This window comes from Saccoglossus kowalevskii, chromosome 6 (assembly GCF_978046115.1).
Source record: "Saccoglossus kowalevskii chromosome 6, keSacKowa6.1, whole genome shotgun sequence".
NCBI classification, from domain to species: Eukaryota; Metazoa; Hemichordata; class Enteropneusta; family Harrimaniidae; genus Saccoglossus; species Saccoglossus kowalevskii.
Genome location: NC_140646.1, coordinates 28,709,144 through 28,726,729, shown reverse-complemented (window position 1 = coordinate 28,726,729; position 17,586 = coordinate 28,709,144). Strand labels below are relative to the sequence as shown.

The window sequence follows — 17,586 nt, the reverse complement described above, 5'->3', positions numbered from 1 at the left end:
TTGAACAAAATCCATCCATGCATAACTGAGATCCGGGTCCAGAATGGTGAAAATGTGCGATTTCAATGCATTTTCGGCCTTAAAGCGGCCCCCATTTGGCTATCGTTAATGAGATCATGAAACAAATGCACATACATATTTGTGACATGATGTACCTTGTGTGTGTGAAGTTTGAACTTGATCAATCCAGACATGTCTCGGATACGGATCCAGAACTGAATTCTTTAAAACAAAATGGCCGCCAGTCGGCTATTTCGAACTTGATCCGAAAAAAAAAATGACGTGCATCAAGGTCCTATTATGTTTAATGTATGTACCAAATTTGAACAAAATCCATCCATGCATAACTGAGATCCGGGTCCAGAATGGTGAAAATGTGCGATTTCAATGCATTTTCGGCCTTAAAGCGGCCGCCATTTGGCTATCGTTAATGAGATCATGAAACAAATGCACATACATATTTGTGACATGATGTACCTTGTGTGTGTGAAGTTTGAACTCGATCAATCCAAGCATGTCTCAGATACGGATCCAGAACTGAATTCTTTAAAACAAAATGGCCGCCAGTCGGCCAATTCGAACCCGATCCACACAAAAAAATGTCGTGCATCAAGGTCCTATTATGTTTAATGTATGTACCAAATTTGAACAAAATCCGTCCATGCATAACTGAGATCCGGGTCCGGAATGGTGAAAATGTGCGATTTTGATGCATTTTCGGCCTTAAAATGGCCGCTATTCGGCTATCGTTAATCGGATCATGAAAAAAATGCATGTGCATATGTCCCATATAATGTGTGATGTATGAGTGAAGTTTGAACTTAATCGGTCCATGCATGTTCGAGATACAGGTGATCACGGACGCACGGACGGACGCACACAGGGCAAAACATAAGTCCCCGTTTTCGGACTGCGTCCGAACGGGGACTAATGAGTATTCTAAAATGAACTGAAAGTATTAGAAGTGCTTAATGAAGAAGAATAAAAGAACACAGTTGTCACACTGTGCAGTGTTTGGTATGGAATACATGCAATATTTGCATGTCAAAATTACTGCAGTGATTTAAACATATTAAAGTATTAGTGACAAAAGATAGAAAAACAAAACAAAAAACATACCTCTTGAACCTGCATAGGTAATGGTAGTGGTAGCAGCTCTAATAGTAATAACAATCCACTCATGTATGTATATGGGGAAGATGGAATGTATTGTAACACCTCTTTAGCCATCATTGTCCATGAACTGTTAGTTACAGCTAAAATGTCAACATAATATGATTATTAATACAGGAATTCAGTTGTCAAAAAATTAAGTAAGTCTTTCTATGCACCTAATAAGGTACAGTCAATATGTCTGTGGTACGGTTATTGGATGTGTTGCAGGATTATCGTATCAATTTATCATATAGTGTTGGAGAGATGGACATCTTCTTATCACGTAGCATTTTTTTAAACTAGGCCCAAAAAAACCTCAAGTTACTAGCCCTGTGGGCAGGTAGATGTATGATTGTTGTCAAAATTATGTACCTATAATGATGCGACTAATTTGACACATGCAACATTTAAAAGAGGTATAAACAGCAACAATCCAACGATGCATGATTTAGCGAACACTCACACCATGCATGACTTCAGTGAACTGTCACACACTGCATGATTTGAACACTTGAAATATGCAAGAGTTCCAGTTCAGAGCTGGAGTTGACATATCACTTGATGTTTTTACACTATATTTTGAAAATGTTTAGTCAGTTGTTAGGAATCAAGCCTACAGCAAAAACGCAAAAAGTACAAGTCATGAATGACACTGCCTTCGCTAGTTGTCATTCTAAAGTTGCATGGACATAAATTGGCAAACGTGATTTCTATGGCATTTTCAAGTTTATAGCACTCTCCATCCAGGTCAGCATTATTCTCAGCAAGGAAACCAGATAGCACCAAACCAGTACAACAGGTAAAATGACAAGGAAGTATACAAATCAGATCTGCAAATATGTCAGTGTTGTGTCTGTTTGGATAAACTAGTTTGTGGCCCTGGATTAGTTTCAATATCTCTAAAAAGGACAAGATTACTTCTCATACGACAATGATACAAATAAAGTGCAAAAATCTTGAAAAATATTATCAAGTTTTTATTATCATTCATTAATATTAACAAGACATGACATGTCATGTCATAGCCCCCGCTCAGAAAAAAATTTAAAAACTTATATTGAACTTAGTTTGTGTCAGAGTGAATTAATTCATTATGAGCTGTATTAAAATTCTGTTATTAAATGTTCAGAATTGATGTGTTACAATTTTAGGGGGTGGGGTAAAAATATATTCATTTGGCTTTTCTGAGACAATTTATAACTTGTTAAACATATAATGCGATGTGCACTTGTAAACAATTATTACCTGTCCCTGTACCAACTTTGAACAAAACTGGATGACACACATCTGAGAAAAAGCTGGTAACAGCTAGAAAAAGCTTGTTTTTTTTTAGATTTTTGAGGGAAAAAATGGCCTCCAAGTCGTAAAACTTTATCCAATCAAACAGGTCATGAATGACAATCCTTGGTGTACATTACCTGTGTCAACAACTTTACTTCCCATGTACTTCATGTACAGATCTACATGTAGTTTGTGACCCTAAATAAGGACAAGAGTACTTCTCATATGACAATGATACAAATAAAGTGCAAGAATCCAGAAAAATATTATCAAGTTTTTATTATCATACATTAATATTAATAAATCGTGTGAAATTGAACTTTTATGTACAGAGAAACACATATTTATGCTTTGGTTGACAGCACTTCTCAAAAAAAAAAAAGACGACCTGCAAAACTTTATACAATTGTCAGACATGCAGCGAATAGTATGCTTTTGTAATATATGCAGTTTCAGTGGCTTTGTTTTCCGAGAAAATAATTCTGGCTCTGCACCTGAAAAAAACAAAAAAACATTTAGTCAAAAGTAAGCAGAGGTTGTAGTATATATGCTCCCATTAGCTGTTAAATTTAATTAAAAAAGATATTTGTGTACTGTCTTTTCAGTACGAAAACATATTACTTAATATATTTATACCAGCCAGAAAGAAATTGCAGTTTACACTGAGCAATTAGGAATATACATGGACAACAATTGATGCATGTGTAGCAATATACTGTTTGAAAGGCTGCAAGATGTAATGAAGTAGCAAACCAATCACTACTCGAGTCTGACTGGCTGGGAAACTGCACAATACATACAAAAATGTATGCAGATGATATATGAGCAGCTCCACCAAATATAAAAATATTCTTTTCATAGTTATGACTCTAATGTGATCGTACAAGTTTATTGTGATTCTATGTGTTTGTAATATTATTTAGCTTTATTTAGCATTCTGTTTAGTTGGTTAACTTTACTGTATCTTAATGTAGTTTATTTTATTTTTATACGACCATAGAACAACTCACTGTAGTTTGTTTTAATGTTGAATAAAAATTAAATCATAGTGGTGACATATTGCGCGAAATTGTTGCAAGGACAATACTTTTCTCGATTTGCGTTTCGTCGTGCGTCGATAAAAAATGCATGGAATGGTCGGCAGTATCGATCAAGTTCGTCTAGTGTGACATTCGTGGCTGGCGACAAGATGCCGTATAATCGTTTAAATAGACGTCAAGGAGTGAAAGGCCATAATTCGGTGCTACAATAGACGTCATGAAATGTTGGAAAATTACAGTCAATCAAAAAAACTGTTCACATGACAACAAAAAATATTCACTATATTTATTATGCATTATTTTTTTGTTGGTAGCAAATGATCATGGTACGGTAGCTTACTTGTTTTCGAAGTGTTGTAATTGTTGATTAGTACTCAGTAGTGATTATATTAACGTACAAAAAATAAATTCGTTGAATTGTTATGAAATGCAAGTAAAATTCAACTTAGTTTTATCGTAAGCAAATGTTTTCGGTTACATGTTAACGCTCGATGAGACAATATCCGCCATGTTATCCATGCCCACAACGCGTGTTTATTGACCAGATAGGTCAAGTCGCTAATCAACCAATCAAAATGCTGGATGGTGTCCATGTGCTCAAATTACCATAAAGCATTTAAATATGACAGTTCAGCGACCTCATGGTGAAAGCAACACGAAAGACCAGATTTACCGATGTTTTAGTGCGATCTTTTGGCTTCGTTTCTCATGGGGAAAAAGGCATGATTTTTTTAATCGGATTTAGAAAAATAAATAAACGTACCGTCCCAAATAAAAATGTGCCGGGTGGAATTTTTCTGTGGAAAAAATAAATGTACCGGTACGTTTATATTGGGACATTTAGCGTTGTGGGCAAGCTCTCCTGAGTAGCGACATATTTTTAACTTCGCCTATTGCGTGATCAGTGGATTACGTAAATAAACCAACACTTTCAATGAGTACATGCCGACCCAACTAAACTTGTTTATGGCTGTTTATGAACAGCGAGGACGCATCTCATAGAACAATAGCTGTGGAAATCATAAACAAATGTAAATGTTGCGGAAATCAAGTGATAATGATTTTGAGAGAGGCAGAGTCTAGCAAGCATCTCAGAGCAGCATTGCGCCGACACCACCACGACGTTTGAATCCCGGTGAGAGCACTGCAAACCTCTTAAGTCACGAGGTAAATTTTCAATTTACACAATACATAATCAGTTCCTACAACCATAATAAAACTCTCGACAGGTTAGCAATAGTTTCTCACGATCACCAAACCCGAGACACAAACGATAATACAAAGTGTATAAATACCATAACAAGCACAGTTTCTTACCTTTGAAATTGACGAGACACAATTTTGTCCATAGAAGCGTTGCGCAAATAAAGATACAATTCCGGGATACAATATCCTCACAAAATTGACTGATTTCCACCGAGATGAGAACTGCGTAAGCGTCATCAAAACTCGGGTAATTTCGGGAAAAGTCGGATTTTCCATCAGTTTTGAAGGAAAAATGTTAAAAATCAAGGAAAAACACAGTTAAACTTTGAAGAATCGAAAAAATAACTTGATGTGCACCATAGCACCATCAATTTCTGTCTCTGTACCAACTCTGAACTGAATTGGATCACACATGTGTGAGAAAAAGCTGGTAACATGAAAATGTGCACACACATTGCACAGACACGACCCAAATTAATACCCCCCGCCCGGATCGCAGATCCGGCGGGGGCTAACAAATCATGTGAAATTTTATGTACAGAGAAACACATATTTTATGCTTTGGTTGACAGAACTTCTCAAAGTAAAAAACAGAGGACCTGCAAAACTTTATACAATTGTCGGACACGCAATAAATAGTACCGGTATGTTTTTGTAATACATGCAGTTCCAGTGGCTTTGCTTTCTGAGAAAAAAAAATCTGGCTATGCACCTGAAAAAAAACAAAAAACATTTAGCCCAAAGTAAGCAGAGGTTGTAGCAAATGTGCTCCCATTGGCTGTTAGATTTAATTAAAAAAGATATTTGAGTCTTTTTAGTACGAACAAATCTTACTTAATAAATTTATACCAGCCAGAAAGAAACTGCAGTTCACACTGTACTATTTTAAACATGTTCTACCGAAGTCTAGGATGAACTAATTCAACAGTCTGTTTCCACTTATTTACGGGATTAAGAATGTGCAAAAAGCCACTTGAGCTGAACCAAATGGATGCCAAGCTATCAAAAGAAATAAAAAAGAACTATTGAGAAAAATACAAAAAAATACATTTAATATAAAAGCAGATAGAAGTGCATAAATAACTAATCAGCAGAGGTAGTGATCATGTAATCAAATTTCCTTTGAACTGGATTGCATTGTCTCAGATTGGCTGCTAATTTGCATATCAATTTGCATACTAATTAACATATTGTAGTTGTATTAAAATATATAAAATAATATCCAAAGTTTTGAAAAAAAAAAATTATGACTATTAAGTCAACATCATTAAAATTGAGGATTATGTGAATTTGACCCCCTCCCTAATATTGTTTCACATATCCCTTAAAAACATGGCGGCCGTTAAATCCATCTCAATCGAGGTCCGTAACTTATTTTCCTGCTCATAATGGGGATAAATTATGGTAGCTAAACATTGAAATTGCCACCTTGACTTCAGTACCGAAATAAATAGCTGATTGGGAAAATTTGTTGACAGAGGTTCGATTTACCGATAAACTTCAACACCGCATGGAGCATAGAGGTCCCGGTCACGAGTGCAGTAACGCACTCGGTTATCATATTTACTTCAATTGTAATTTAAAAGCGATGATAGATTCATTGATATTTAATTACAGTACTTTTCAATTTCATCATTGCTTTCGGTTGGCTGAACTTGACTTGTGTTTTCTCGATAATTCTAGTCTAATATGTCATCACAAAACCAAGTTTCAATTTGCTAGCAGTTGCCAATGAACACCGGCAACAGCAATCGTACATAACAGAATCACGATCAGCGTGTTCTAAACTTTTACGTTTTTATTATTCCAGTATTTTATATGCCAAACGTTATTCCCAAGCCTCCTAAATGACGACATAAACTTTCGATTTACACGTTTCATAACCAGTTCTTGAACTAATAGCAGGACTGTTTTTCTGGCAAAGTGTGACACTGTGCGATCGCTAGTTTCTCACTAAAGTCAGGACACAAAAGGATAAATCAAAGTTCATAATAAATACCATAAGCACAGTTTCTTACCTTTGAGATAGAATTTAATCTATGTAAGCCTTGTGCAAAGAAAGATACAGTCCCGGAATACAATATCCTCAGACAAAATCGACGGCGATTTCCTTAGCGGTTAGACTGGCGCATGCGCAATACGGTATGCCAGTTCTCTTGCGAGATGTCGTTAAAACTCGGATTTTTCCAGCAAATTTCGGCACTTGTACTAATAAAATGTTGAAAATCACAGAAAAACACAATGAAACTTTGGCGAATCAAAAAAATACTTGGCGTGCATATGTATGGCATTGAGAATTACATTTGCACCAACTTTGAAAAAAATTGAACAGAGCATATCAAAGTTACAAGAGGTAAAAGACGGACGGACAGAACCCAATCTATAAGCCTTCAGCAGACTTCGTCTGCGAAGGCTAAAAATATGACTTCAAAAAGGCAAATAGGATGTATGATAAAACCAAAAGAATATGGAAAATTGTGGTGGAAAACTTAATTCAAGTGGATGAATACCAATGAGACTGTCAACAAGCAGATCGATATATAGAGAAACGATTGAAAATAAATAAAATATTGAAAACATAAACTTAAAATAAATTTTCAACATTTGGGGGGGGGGACAATTTTTTAAAGTTACCTGCCCTGTTGTTTGGTAAACCATTTTGACAAATTTCAAACACTTACCATTTTCTGTATCTGACTGTAAAACAGGTTTAGTAAATGTTAATAATATATCCACAATGAGTAGTTGTATAGTAGAATGGTCAGTACTCAAAATATTACTAGTAGGTGAGCACACCACAGTATGCACAGTCAGCAAAGCACATATAAGTCGCATATCCTTGAACTGAAAAAAATGATAAGAATCAACAGTCAAGCTGTAATTGTAATATATTTTACAACATAAAATGGGAATATAAATATACAAGTGAGTGATTATGTGAATGATTGAGACAGTGAGCGATTCAGTGAATGATTGAGACAGTGAGCGATTCAGTGAATGATTGAGACAGTGAGTGATTCAGTGAATGATTGAGACAGTGAGTGATTCAGTGAATGATTGAGACAGTGAGTGATTCAGTGAATGATTGAGACAGTGAGTGATTAAGTGAATGATTGAGACAGTGAGTGATTCAGTGAATGATTGAGACAGTGAGTGATTAAGTGAATGATTGAGACAGTGAGTGATTCAGTGAATGATTGAGACTGAGTGATTCAGTGAATGATTGAGACAGTGAGTGATTCAGTGAATGATTGAGACAGTGAGTGATTCAGTGAATGATTGAGAAAATGAGTGATTCAGTGAATGATTGAGACAGTGAGTGATTCAGTGAATGATTGAGACAGTGAGTGATTCAGTGAATGATCGAGACAGTGAGTGATTCAGTGAATGATTGAGACAGTGATTCAGTGAATGATTGAGAAAATGAGTGATTCAGTGAATGATTGAGACAGTGAGCATGTCGAAGTATGGTTAATGAGTTTATATAGTAAGTGAGAATGCCATTAAATGAGTTATTGAGCAAGACAAAATGAGTGTTCAATTAGTAAATCAGTAAAGAATTTGAGTGACTCAATATGCAATAGACAAGTCATCTTAAGTAAGTACAGTCAAGTCAAATAAAGTTAGTAGTAGTTTGTGTGTACATCAAAGTTGTCAAGAATAAGTTATTGAAAGAAGAAAGCACACACTCTTTAATAGTTAGAATATGAATGAATGAGTCAGAATTGTGAACTTACTTGGGTTAATCCTGTGTTCAGAAGTTCAGATAACATTCTTTTGATCAATATCAACAACGGTGTGATCATACATTCTATTATATGATTAACACTACTTGGAAGCGGAAAACCTTGTTGCCATGGCCGCAGTGTAAAATCTCCAAGTTTCTGTAATTAAGAAATGAATGAAAATTTAACTGTTTGATTGTGGTAAACTAAACATATTTGTAATCAATTCGAAATGGTGTTTCCTAGAAAATCTTGAATTATTCTTGCCTATTGTTCAGATTGTTCTTATTTGATCAAACCATCAATTGGCAAACATTTTCACCATTGTCAATTGTTAAATGTATTTTCAAATGTATATATATCATAAGCAATCTTATAATAGTTGTTCTATGCTCCGGATGTATGCAAAGTATTCTTGAAAATAGAGGATTCAAAGCCATGTAGCAAAGAAATTGAGACAAATTCTGTATGTTATTATGACATCCAGCTTACCTTAAGTACTAAGATGAATACTTCCATAGCATTTGCTGAAAACAGCTGAATAGTGGCAAGATTATACTGAAGATCTTTTTGATGTACTATTGATAAAAAAAAAATACGTTTAAATTGTTATTATTCTGATTCAGGGGCCTGATTTGAATTATTCTGATTCATTCTGATTTGTTTAATTCAAATTATAATTATTCTGATTCAGAGGCCTGATTTGAAGCACAGTTTGTATTTTAATTTATTTACATCAGATCATTAGTAGTGAGGAAAATTTGGCCACACAAGCCTCAAATTATGAAAATAGAGAATGTTTCTGGTGACTGAGTTTTAAAGCGAGAGAGTCGTCATCTGCGTTTACAAACAAGCGAGCCTTTGCATTTTTAGCACGTGTTGTTATCATCATTTGGGACTCAATTCCCGCACGTGTGCAGCTGACGACCCTTTCGGTTTAATATAATAATAGAAGATTATCTGATATGAAACAATAGCCATCATCACACCTTACCTTCAGAATCCTCTGATTGGTGATTTGGACAGGATATGTGTTTCAATATTCTTAATGCTGTGACCATTGCTGTACCTTCATTTGCTAAATTACTAGAAATTTCACTTGTATGATTTTTTAAATATTCTACGAGAGGTTCAATACTAGTTATATCAAATTTCAGCCCCTGAATGGGAGAAATCCATTTAGATAATTCTGAAACCAAGAGAAAGAACAGTTTTATACATTATGACATGATGACTCAAATTAATTACAAGCCGCTAAACACAAACATACATACATGTGTTGGAACTTTTTGGAGCATTGGTCAGCAATATGTTGCAGTAGCTGAATCAAAATTTTACACTACTAATCTTTTTTGCACATGTATACAATGCATCATGGGAGATACATTCCTTTTGTATTGAATGGAATGCTACTATTGTACTGGAAAATAACTAAATTATATGTAGATTTTTTGAAGGTCTAACATTAGCATTTGTATCAATATTATTACATAGTATATGACTAATTTATCCCATGTCACAAACAAAAATTTTGAGATATGAAGAAATAATATTATAGCAAACATGTGTAAAAGTTTTAACCATTGCCTACTGGTGACCTCAATTCTTTCCCCATTTTCAGAATCCTGATGGCATGAGCCCATAATAATAAATGTACGAGTGAACAAAACTTTCTTCACTACAACATTGTCTGTACACAGCTTAGTAAGACACCCATTCCATGTCTTACTACACTGCATCTCTCTTGCCAATAAACTATCTTGCTAAATTAAAGAAAATTGTCCTAGTGCTGGGCATTATCTACATAATGCCTGCGAACAGGGCATTATACACACAAGTCACAGAATTCTAACTGTCGCTTTTGGATCACCAAGATTCTCTCATTCACTGCTGTTTTACTCACTAAGCCTGAATATGCTAAAACTAAATCAAAGAAAGCTTAGAAAGAACTCCCGTGTGCTGGGAGTATTGAAACACATTAAAAATTAATTCAAAATTACTTGTACATGAGATATTGATGGAAAAGCTGAAAACTAATTATGTAAATCAGGTAACTAATATGAACAGAACAGAACAAAAAAATTATGAATTATTATGCTAATTAGAGAATTAATATGAACAAATTTTAACCCAAAATTAATCAGGCCTGTCTATTGTCCTAGAGCATTTATGTACCAAATTTTATTCAAATGTGATGATCAGTAATTGAGATATCAGTGTTAATTAATTATATTAATTAGGTGATTAATAAGCATAAATATTTACCAAAAACTAATTGGGTTTCTGCATAGTTCTCTTTAAAAGTTTCATTAAAATCCAATTCGTGGTTCTTTATATATCAGTGGAACATTATGCAAATTAGGTAATTAATATCCAATTAAAACTAATCAGGTCTCTGCATAATCCTAGAAGATCTATGTAGCAAGTCTCATTGAAATATGATGATTACTACTTGAAATATCAAAAGCTGAAAATGTATTAATTATGCAAATTAGGTAATTAATAGGTACTCATATTACCCTAAAAACTATCATGGCCTGTGCAGTGTCCTATGACACCTATGTACCAAGTGTCATTGAAATGTGATGATTACTACTTGAAATATCAAAAGCTGAAAATTAATTAATTATGCAAATTAGCTAATTAATATATATTGATATTACCCTAAAAACTATCAGGTCTGTGCAGTGTCCCATGACATCTATGTACCAAATTTCATTGAAATGTGATGATTACTACTTCAAATATCAAAAGCTGAAAATTAATTAATTATGCAAATTAGGTAATTAATATGTACTCATATTACCTTAAAAACTATCAGGTATGTGCAGTGTCCTATGACATCTATGTACCAAGTGTCATTGAAATGTGATGATTACTACTTGAAATATCAAAAGCTGAAAATTAATTAATTATGCAAATTAGGTAATTAATATGTACTCATTTTACCCTAAAAACTATCAGGTCTGTGCAGTGTCCTATGACATCTATGTACCAAGTTCCATTGAAATGTGACAATTACTACTTGAAATATCAAACGCTGAAAATTAATTAATTATGCTAATTAGGTAATTAATATCTACTGATATTACCCTAAAAACTATGAGGTTTGTGCAGTGTCCTGTGACATCTATGTACCAAGGTTTATTGAAATGTGATAATTAGTACTTGAGATATCAGTGGAAAAGCCGAAAATTGATTAATCATTATGCAAATTAGGTAATTAATATTGGACAGATTTTACCCAAAACTAATCAAATCTGCGCATTAGTTTGGAGCATATGTGTGCTACGTTTCATCAAAATCCAATGAGTGGTTCTTAAGATATCAGTGGAACAGTCATGGAACAGCTAAAAATCAGCTAATTATAATGCAAATTAGGTAATTAATATGCATGGATTTTTACCAAAACCTAATCAAACCTGCGCATTGGCCCAGAGCATCTATGCACCAAGTTTCATCAAAAACTGGTGTATGGTTCTTGAGATATCAGTGGAACAGGCTTACACACACACCTCCACACACACATACACACATACACACGAACACACACATACACACATACACACCCCCACACACATACATACAGACACACTAACTGCAAAGACTCCCTTTTTGTGCTTTGCACACGGGAGTCAAAAATAACTCAAGTCAGCCATGTTTGTAATATGTAGATTGATTATTAATGAACTTCACCTGTATTTTCAGGACATATAGATGACAGCTTAGTTGCATAGTTGATTATTGTATTGGTATTATCACAGTACTGCATGGCTAACAATAATAATCCCAATGCATATCCATAAGATGCAGGTTTCTTTATCTTATAATCAGTCTCTTCATCACCTAAAAAGGAAAAAAAAATCATGAATTTTTTATAAATTGAATATTACAGATAATAAATATCTTATTTTTCATTCAACACTTATGTGCATTTGTCATGTGACAGCAAATATGATAAATTTCAGCAATGCAGGGAAGGCTGAAACAAACTCTTGTTACCAGTCACTTCATAATAGCTGAGCTCACTCGTCCACAACAAGTTTTGATGACATTCATATTTTATGAAAATTACTTTCACTGTCGCTGCAGCGGTCATTGACATTAACAAACTGTGAAAAATGTTTTTTCTTTACTTACTTTAGTTCAAATTTAATTTGTTTTACACTATGTCAAATACATTTTCTGCTATTGATCCCTGCAGGATTTTTTTTCAGATTTTAGTTCCAGTGTAAATAATTTGTTTCAAATTCTGCCATCACTCCGCACTAAGTTTTTAATGGTCAACTTACACATGAACTTGATGACATCATAACAGCAGTGTATTCAGAGTTGATTCCAGGAACCAACCACACCTTCAATATTAGGCCAAAACAAAAATTGTTTTGTTGCCCTCAGCGGCCAACCAAAAAATATGAAATATCAGGTCGCCTTTTTTTTTTTTTTTTTTTTAATAGGCCCAAATATTAAAAACTAACTATTTTAAGCAGTAAAAAAGTGTTTCCTCTAAAAATTAGTGATCCTGGATCGCTGTTTGATCCCCAGAGTCCCCGTAAGTGACGACTTTGAACCTCGGGTTGATCGGTATTTCTCTGACATGTTTTGAATACTATGAACTCCATATACCTTGGCTATTTACGATATTCTTAGTTTTCACGAATTTAAACAAGCAGCCTCTCGGCTGAGATAGCTCCGCTGTTATCAATGCACATTTCAATTAAAGAACAGAAGACATCATTAGAAAATGAACAATATGCATAGTATCAATGCAATGGGACTTGCTGTTTTCAACAAGAATTCAAAAATATCATTTTTCACCATAAATGATTGTGGTTTTTAACAAGAATATCACTTTTTACCAAAAATGACAAAAATATTCACCAAAATTAGATAATTAAAGATATCATTACAAAATGAACAAATCTGAGAGAGGTCCACATGTAGTACCTACATGTATATGTAATAATATCAAAGCAATTGGACTTATGGTTTTTAACAAGAAGTCAAAAATATCACTTTTTACCAAAAATTACAAAAATATTCACCAAAATTAGAGAATTAAAGATATCATTACAAAATGAACAAATCTGAGAGAGGTCCACATGTGGTACTATATATGTAATATCAAAGCAATTGGACTTGCGGTTTTTAACAAGAAGTCGAAAATATCACTTTTTACCAAAAATTACAAAAATATTCACCAAAATTAGAGAACTAAAGATATCATTACAAAATGAACAAATTTGACAGTGGTCCACATGTAGTACCTATATATGTAATATCAAAGCAATTGGACATGTGGTTTTTAACAAGAAGTCGAAAATATCACTTTTTACCAAAAATGACAAAAATATTCACCAAAATTAGAGAATTAAATATATCATTACAAAATGAACAAATCTGAGAGAGGTCCACATGTAGTACCTATATGTAATATCAAAGCAATTGGACTTGCGGTTTTTAACAAGAAGTTGAAAATATCACTTTTTACCAAAAATGACAAAAATATTCATTAAAATTAGAGAACTAAAGATATCATTACAAAATGAACAAATCTGAGGGAGATCCACATGTAGTACCTATATATGTAATATCAAAGCAATTGGACTTGCGGTTTTTAACAAGAAATCGAAAATATCACTTTTTACCAAAAATGACAAAAATATTCATTAAAATTAGAGAACTAAAGATATCATTACAAAATGAACAAATCTGAGAGAGATCCACATGTAGTAGCTATATATGTAATATCAAAGCAATTGGACTTGCGGTTTTTAACAAGAAGTCGAAAATATCACTTTTTACCAAAAATGACAAAAATATTAACCAAAATCAGAGAATTAAAGATATCATTACAAAATGAACAAATCTGAGAGAGGTCCACATGTAGTACCTATATATGTAATATCAAAGCAATTGGACTTGCGGTTTTTAACAAGAAGTTGAAAATATCACTTTTTACCAAAAATGACAAAAATATTCATTAAAATTAGAGAACTAAAGATATCATTACAAAATGAACAAATCTGAGAGAGGTCGACATGTAGTACTTATATATGTAATATCAAAGCAATTGGACTTGCGGTTTTCAACAAGAAGTCGAAAATATCACTTTTTACCAAAAATGACAAAAATATTCACCAAAATTAGAGAATTAAAGATAACATTACAAAATGAACAAATCTGAGAGAGGTCCACATGTAGTACCTATATATGTAATATCAAAGCAATTGCACTTGCGGTTTTCAACAAGAAGTCGAAAATATCACTTTTTACTAAAAATGACAAAAATATTCACCAAAATTAGAGAATTGAAGATATCATCATGAAATGAACAAATCTGAGAGAGGTCTACCCAAGGTACATATACACCAAGTATCAAAGCATTCAGGCTTGTAGTTTTCAAGAAGAAGTCGAAAAAGTAAAACATTGACACGGACGACGGACGACGACGACGGACAATCACTCATATGATAAGCTCCGCTCGACAAAGTCGACAGCGGAGCTAAAAAAAGAAAAAAAAAATCCGACCAACCAACCTAATTTTTTTATTTTTTTGACTTGAGGGTAATATTAGTTTGTTTGTTTTTGGCCTAAGGCATGTCTAAAAGTACACACTTACCTGTGAGTTCCAAAAAAGACAGGATACTTTCCAGATGATCATCCAGATTCAAGACATGTGCCACATTAGTTTTACCAATAGGCGTAAAAGTCATAGAGTACATTGTATGTAAAATGCTTATGATATCCACATTATCTCTTTCAGTTTGTAATGAGCCTTTTCTTAAAAAATCTCTGATTTGATCAATGTTCTGCAAAGTCTGTAACTGGTAAATCATAGTAAGACCCAACTGCTGGGTTTCATTGTCTTCCAGAGATTCATCATCATCATTGTTTGTTAGTATCTGTACAAGAACCTTGCAAATGTCAATATTGTGCGCAAGAAATAACAAACCTAAAAAGTAAAAAAAGATGTGGAAAAAGTAAAATGAATCAACCATTTACTGATTTATATAGTTTTTTTATGGTAGTTATGCATGAAACCTCTTTGCTGTATTGTTACATTATTTTTTTACAGGTCGATAAAGATCACATCAAAGAAGTTGTAAACTGTCTTAACGATATAATGTAATTGACGTGTAATAATACCCCCCATAATATGCAATAATGACCTCATATGACATGCAATTATACCCCCAGTGAAATTTAAATCATGATATATGAGTAAACAATTGTTTTCAATTGTCAACCATCCCAAAAAAATGTATAATTTTCAAATACTTAGATCATGAATAAAGCCTAGACTAAGTATCTGGATTACCTTTCTTTGTTTTTAAACACACTAAAAGTAGTGTACGAACAGCATCCATAATATCCAAGTTACCAGCTGTGGCAGGACAAGATACTAACAATAGTAAACTCTCTAATAACTTCCTGCAAGAAACAAAATGATTATAGATTATGAAGAAAGGTCCTGGTGCATGAGTTTTACAGTACAAATGGATACTGATAATGAGAAGAGTGTTACACTTACCTTGTATTGAACATATGGAATAACACTGGATATGGGTCTGCTGTACATGGTGGACCTGTTATCTTGGCTGAGGTAGGAAATGCCTTGATGGGTGGCTGTACCTGTAAAGAAGTACCAAAAAAGATATATAAAATGAAAAGCACACCATTATAAATAGTGTGCATCGGTTACCAACTTGGTGCTGCTGAAAAGTCATGTCAAACAAAAAAACAAGTACTTCCATATGCATGAATAACAATTATGGCTACTGTATATCAATATACTTGTATAAAAACCACTCTACCTGAGTACAAGCATCAGACATTGGGGTATTGAAATGATGACAGGATACATAACATGACCAATACAATAAAAAAACAGAAATTGTTCATAACATTGGATATAAGCTATGGCTGATGCATCTTATCACCATTCAATCCTAATTTTGAGACTTTTGAAAATCTATGATAATAAACTACCGTATCTGTCTTAAGTGTTGTGGGCAGACCTTAAATACAGGTCTTTCTGCGCTTGTGCATTCCCATGGTAACAGATTGAAGTCATGGAGACAGCCAATCACTGATGACACAGAATTCTGTGCTGACCATATAGTCGCATACAGATTCGCATAGATAATATACTCAGAATCAATGGCTGGATTCAAGGTTACTCAGCTTTGCATCATAAAAATGTGTTTCAAACATAATGCCTGAAATCACAGTACACATGTATCCTTAACTTACTATTGTATGAGGTGCATTCTCCATACTATAAGTGATTTCCTCAATACATTCCATTATAGTCTCTATATCATTAGAACTTGCAATATAAATTGTTCCTGATGAGATGATTGAAGTATCTGTTTCCATGCTAATACTTTGATTATCACTCCTCTGTTGAGTGTTAGGTGATGATTTGTCCAATGTGTCCATAAATGTCATTTTTTGAGGACTTTCATCATGTGTTTGGGGAATGTGTTCAATTGATTCTGTGTCCTTTGATTGTGTTTCTTTTGTACTCTCTGGTGGAAGTGGAGTGCTTTCCATAATTCTGATCAGTTGGAAAAAAAAAAAACTGTTACCGGTATGCCTTTATACTGAATTAAATCATACATACATGAATACGCCTTTATACTGAATTAAATTAGCAGCATTGAATGAGCAATCATTATGTGAAACTAGAGAATGTGTTACTTGCCTGTCAACAGTCATGTATAAAACTCCAAGTACTTCAAAGATGTGTACTTTTCTAAGTAATGCTGTCAGTGCTGTCACTACACGGACTGTCTGATTGGATAACATTAACTTTAAAGCTCTTTGATAACATGTCAGCTCAACTTTGGATTGATGGCTACTCACAAATTTTACCAATCCCATTTCACAATTTGTTGCACTGTCCAATGCTACAAGAAAATTGTACATTAGTTACAGACTAGAGTGGAATGCATTTTCATAAGCTTCAAATTACATACTAGTAACACAGTAATACCTGTTCAAATCAAACCACGTGTAAACTGTCCTATCTATCCCAAACACCTATTTGAATCCGTTCAAATGCACTACCTTTATAGATAATATATAAATAGCTTTGTTCTGACAACCATTTCAACAGTGGATGTAAAAAACACACGCTAAAACCATTCACTACATGACTAGTATCTCACCCA

At 33.7% G+C, this 17,586-nt stretch overlaps 1 protein-coding gene across 2 annotated transcripts in view; it reads right to left on the bottom strand.

Moving 5' to 3' along the window:
• Positions 1-17,586, bottom strand: part of LOC100372325 (protein virilizer homolog) — a 71,093-nt gene that overhangs the window by 28,245 nt on the left and 25,262 nt on the right. For both annotated transcript variants that reach the window (XM_085500316.1, XM_085500317.1), the window contains exons 11-21: positions 17,118-17,322; positions 16,664-16,970; positions 15,942-16,042; positions 15,729-15,841; positions 15,030-15,362; positions 12,104-12,253; positions 9,402-9,596; positions 8,900-8,985; positions 8,420-8,566; positions 7,364-7,526; positions 1,120-1,256 (exon numbers count right to left, since the gene is read on the bottom strand). In XM_085500316.1, coding sequence (XP_085356442.1) covers positions 1,120-1,256; positions 7,364-7,526; positions 8,420-8,566; positions 8,900-8,985; positions 9,402-9,596; positions 12,104-12,253; positions 15,030-15,362; positions 15,729-15,841; positions 15,942-16,042; positions 16,664-16,970; positions 17,118-17,322 — 1,937 coding nt within the window. The remainder of the gene's footprint in view (positions 1-1,119; positions 1,257-7,363; positions 7,527-8,419; positions 8,567-8,899; positions 8,986-9,401; positions 9,597-12,103; positions 12,254-15,029; positions 15,363-15,728; positions 15,842-15,941; positions 16,043-16,663; positions 16,971-17,117; positions 17,323-17,586) is intronic.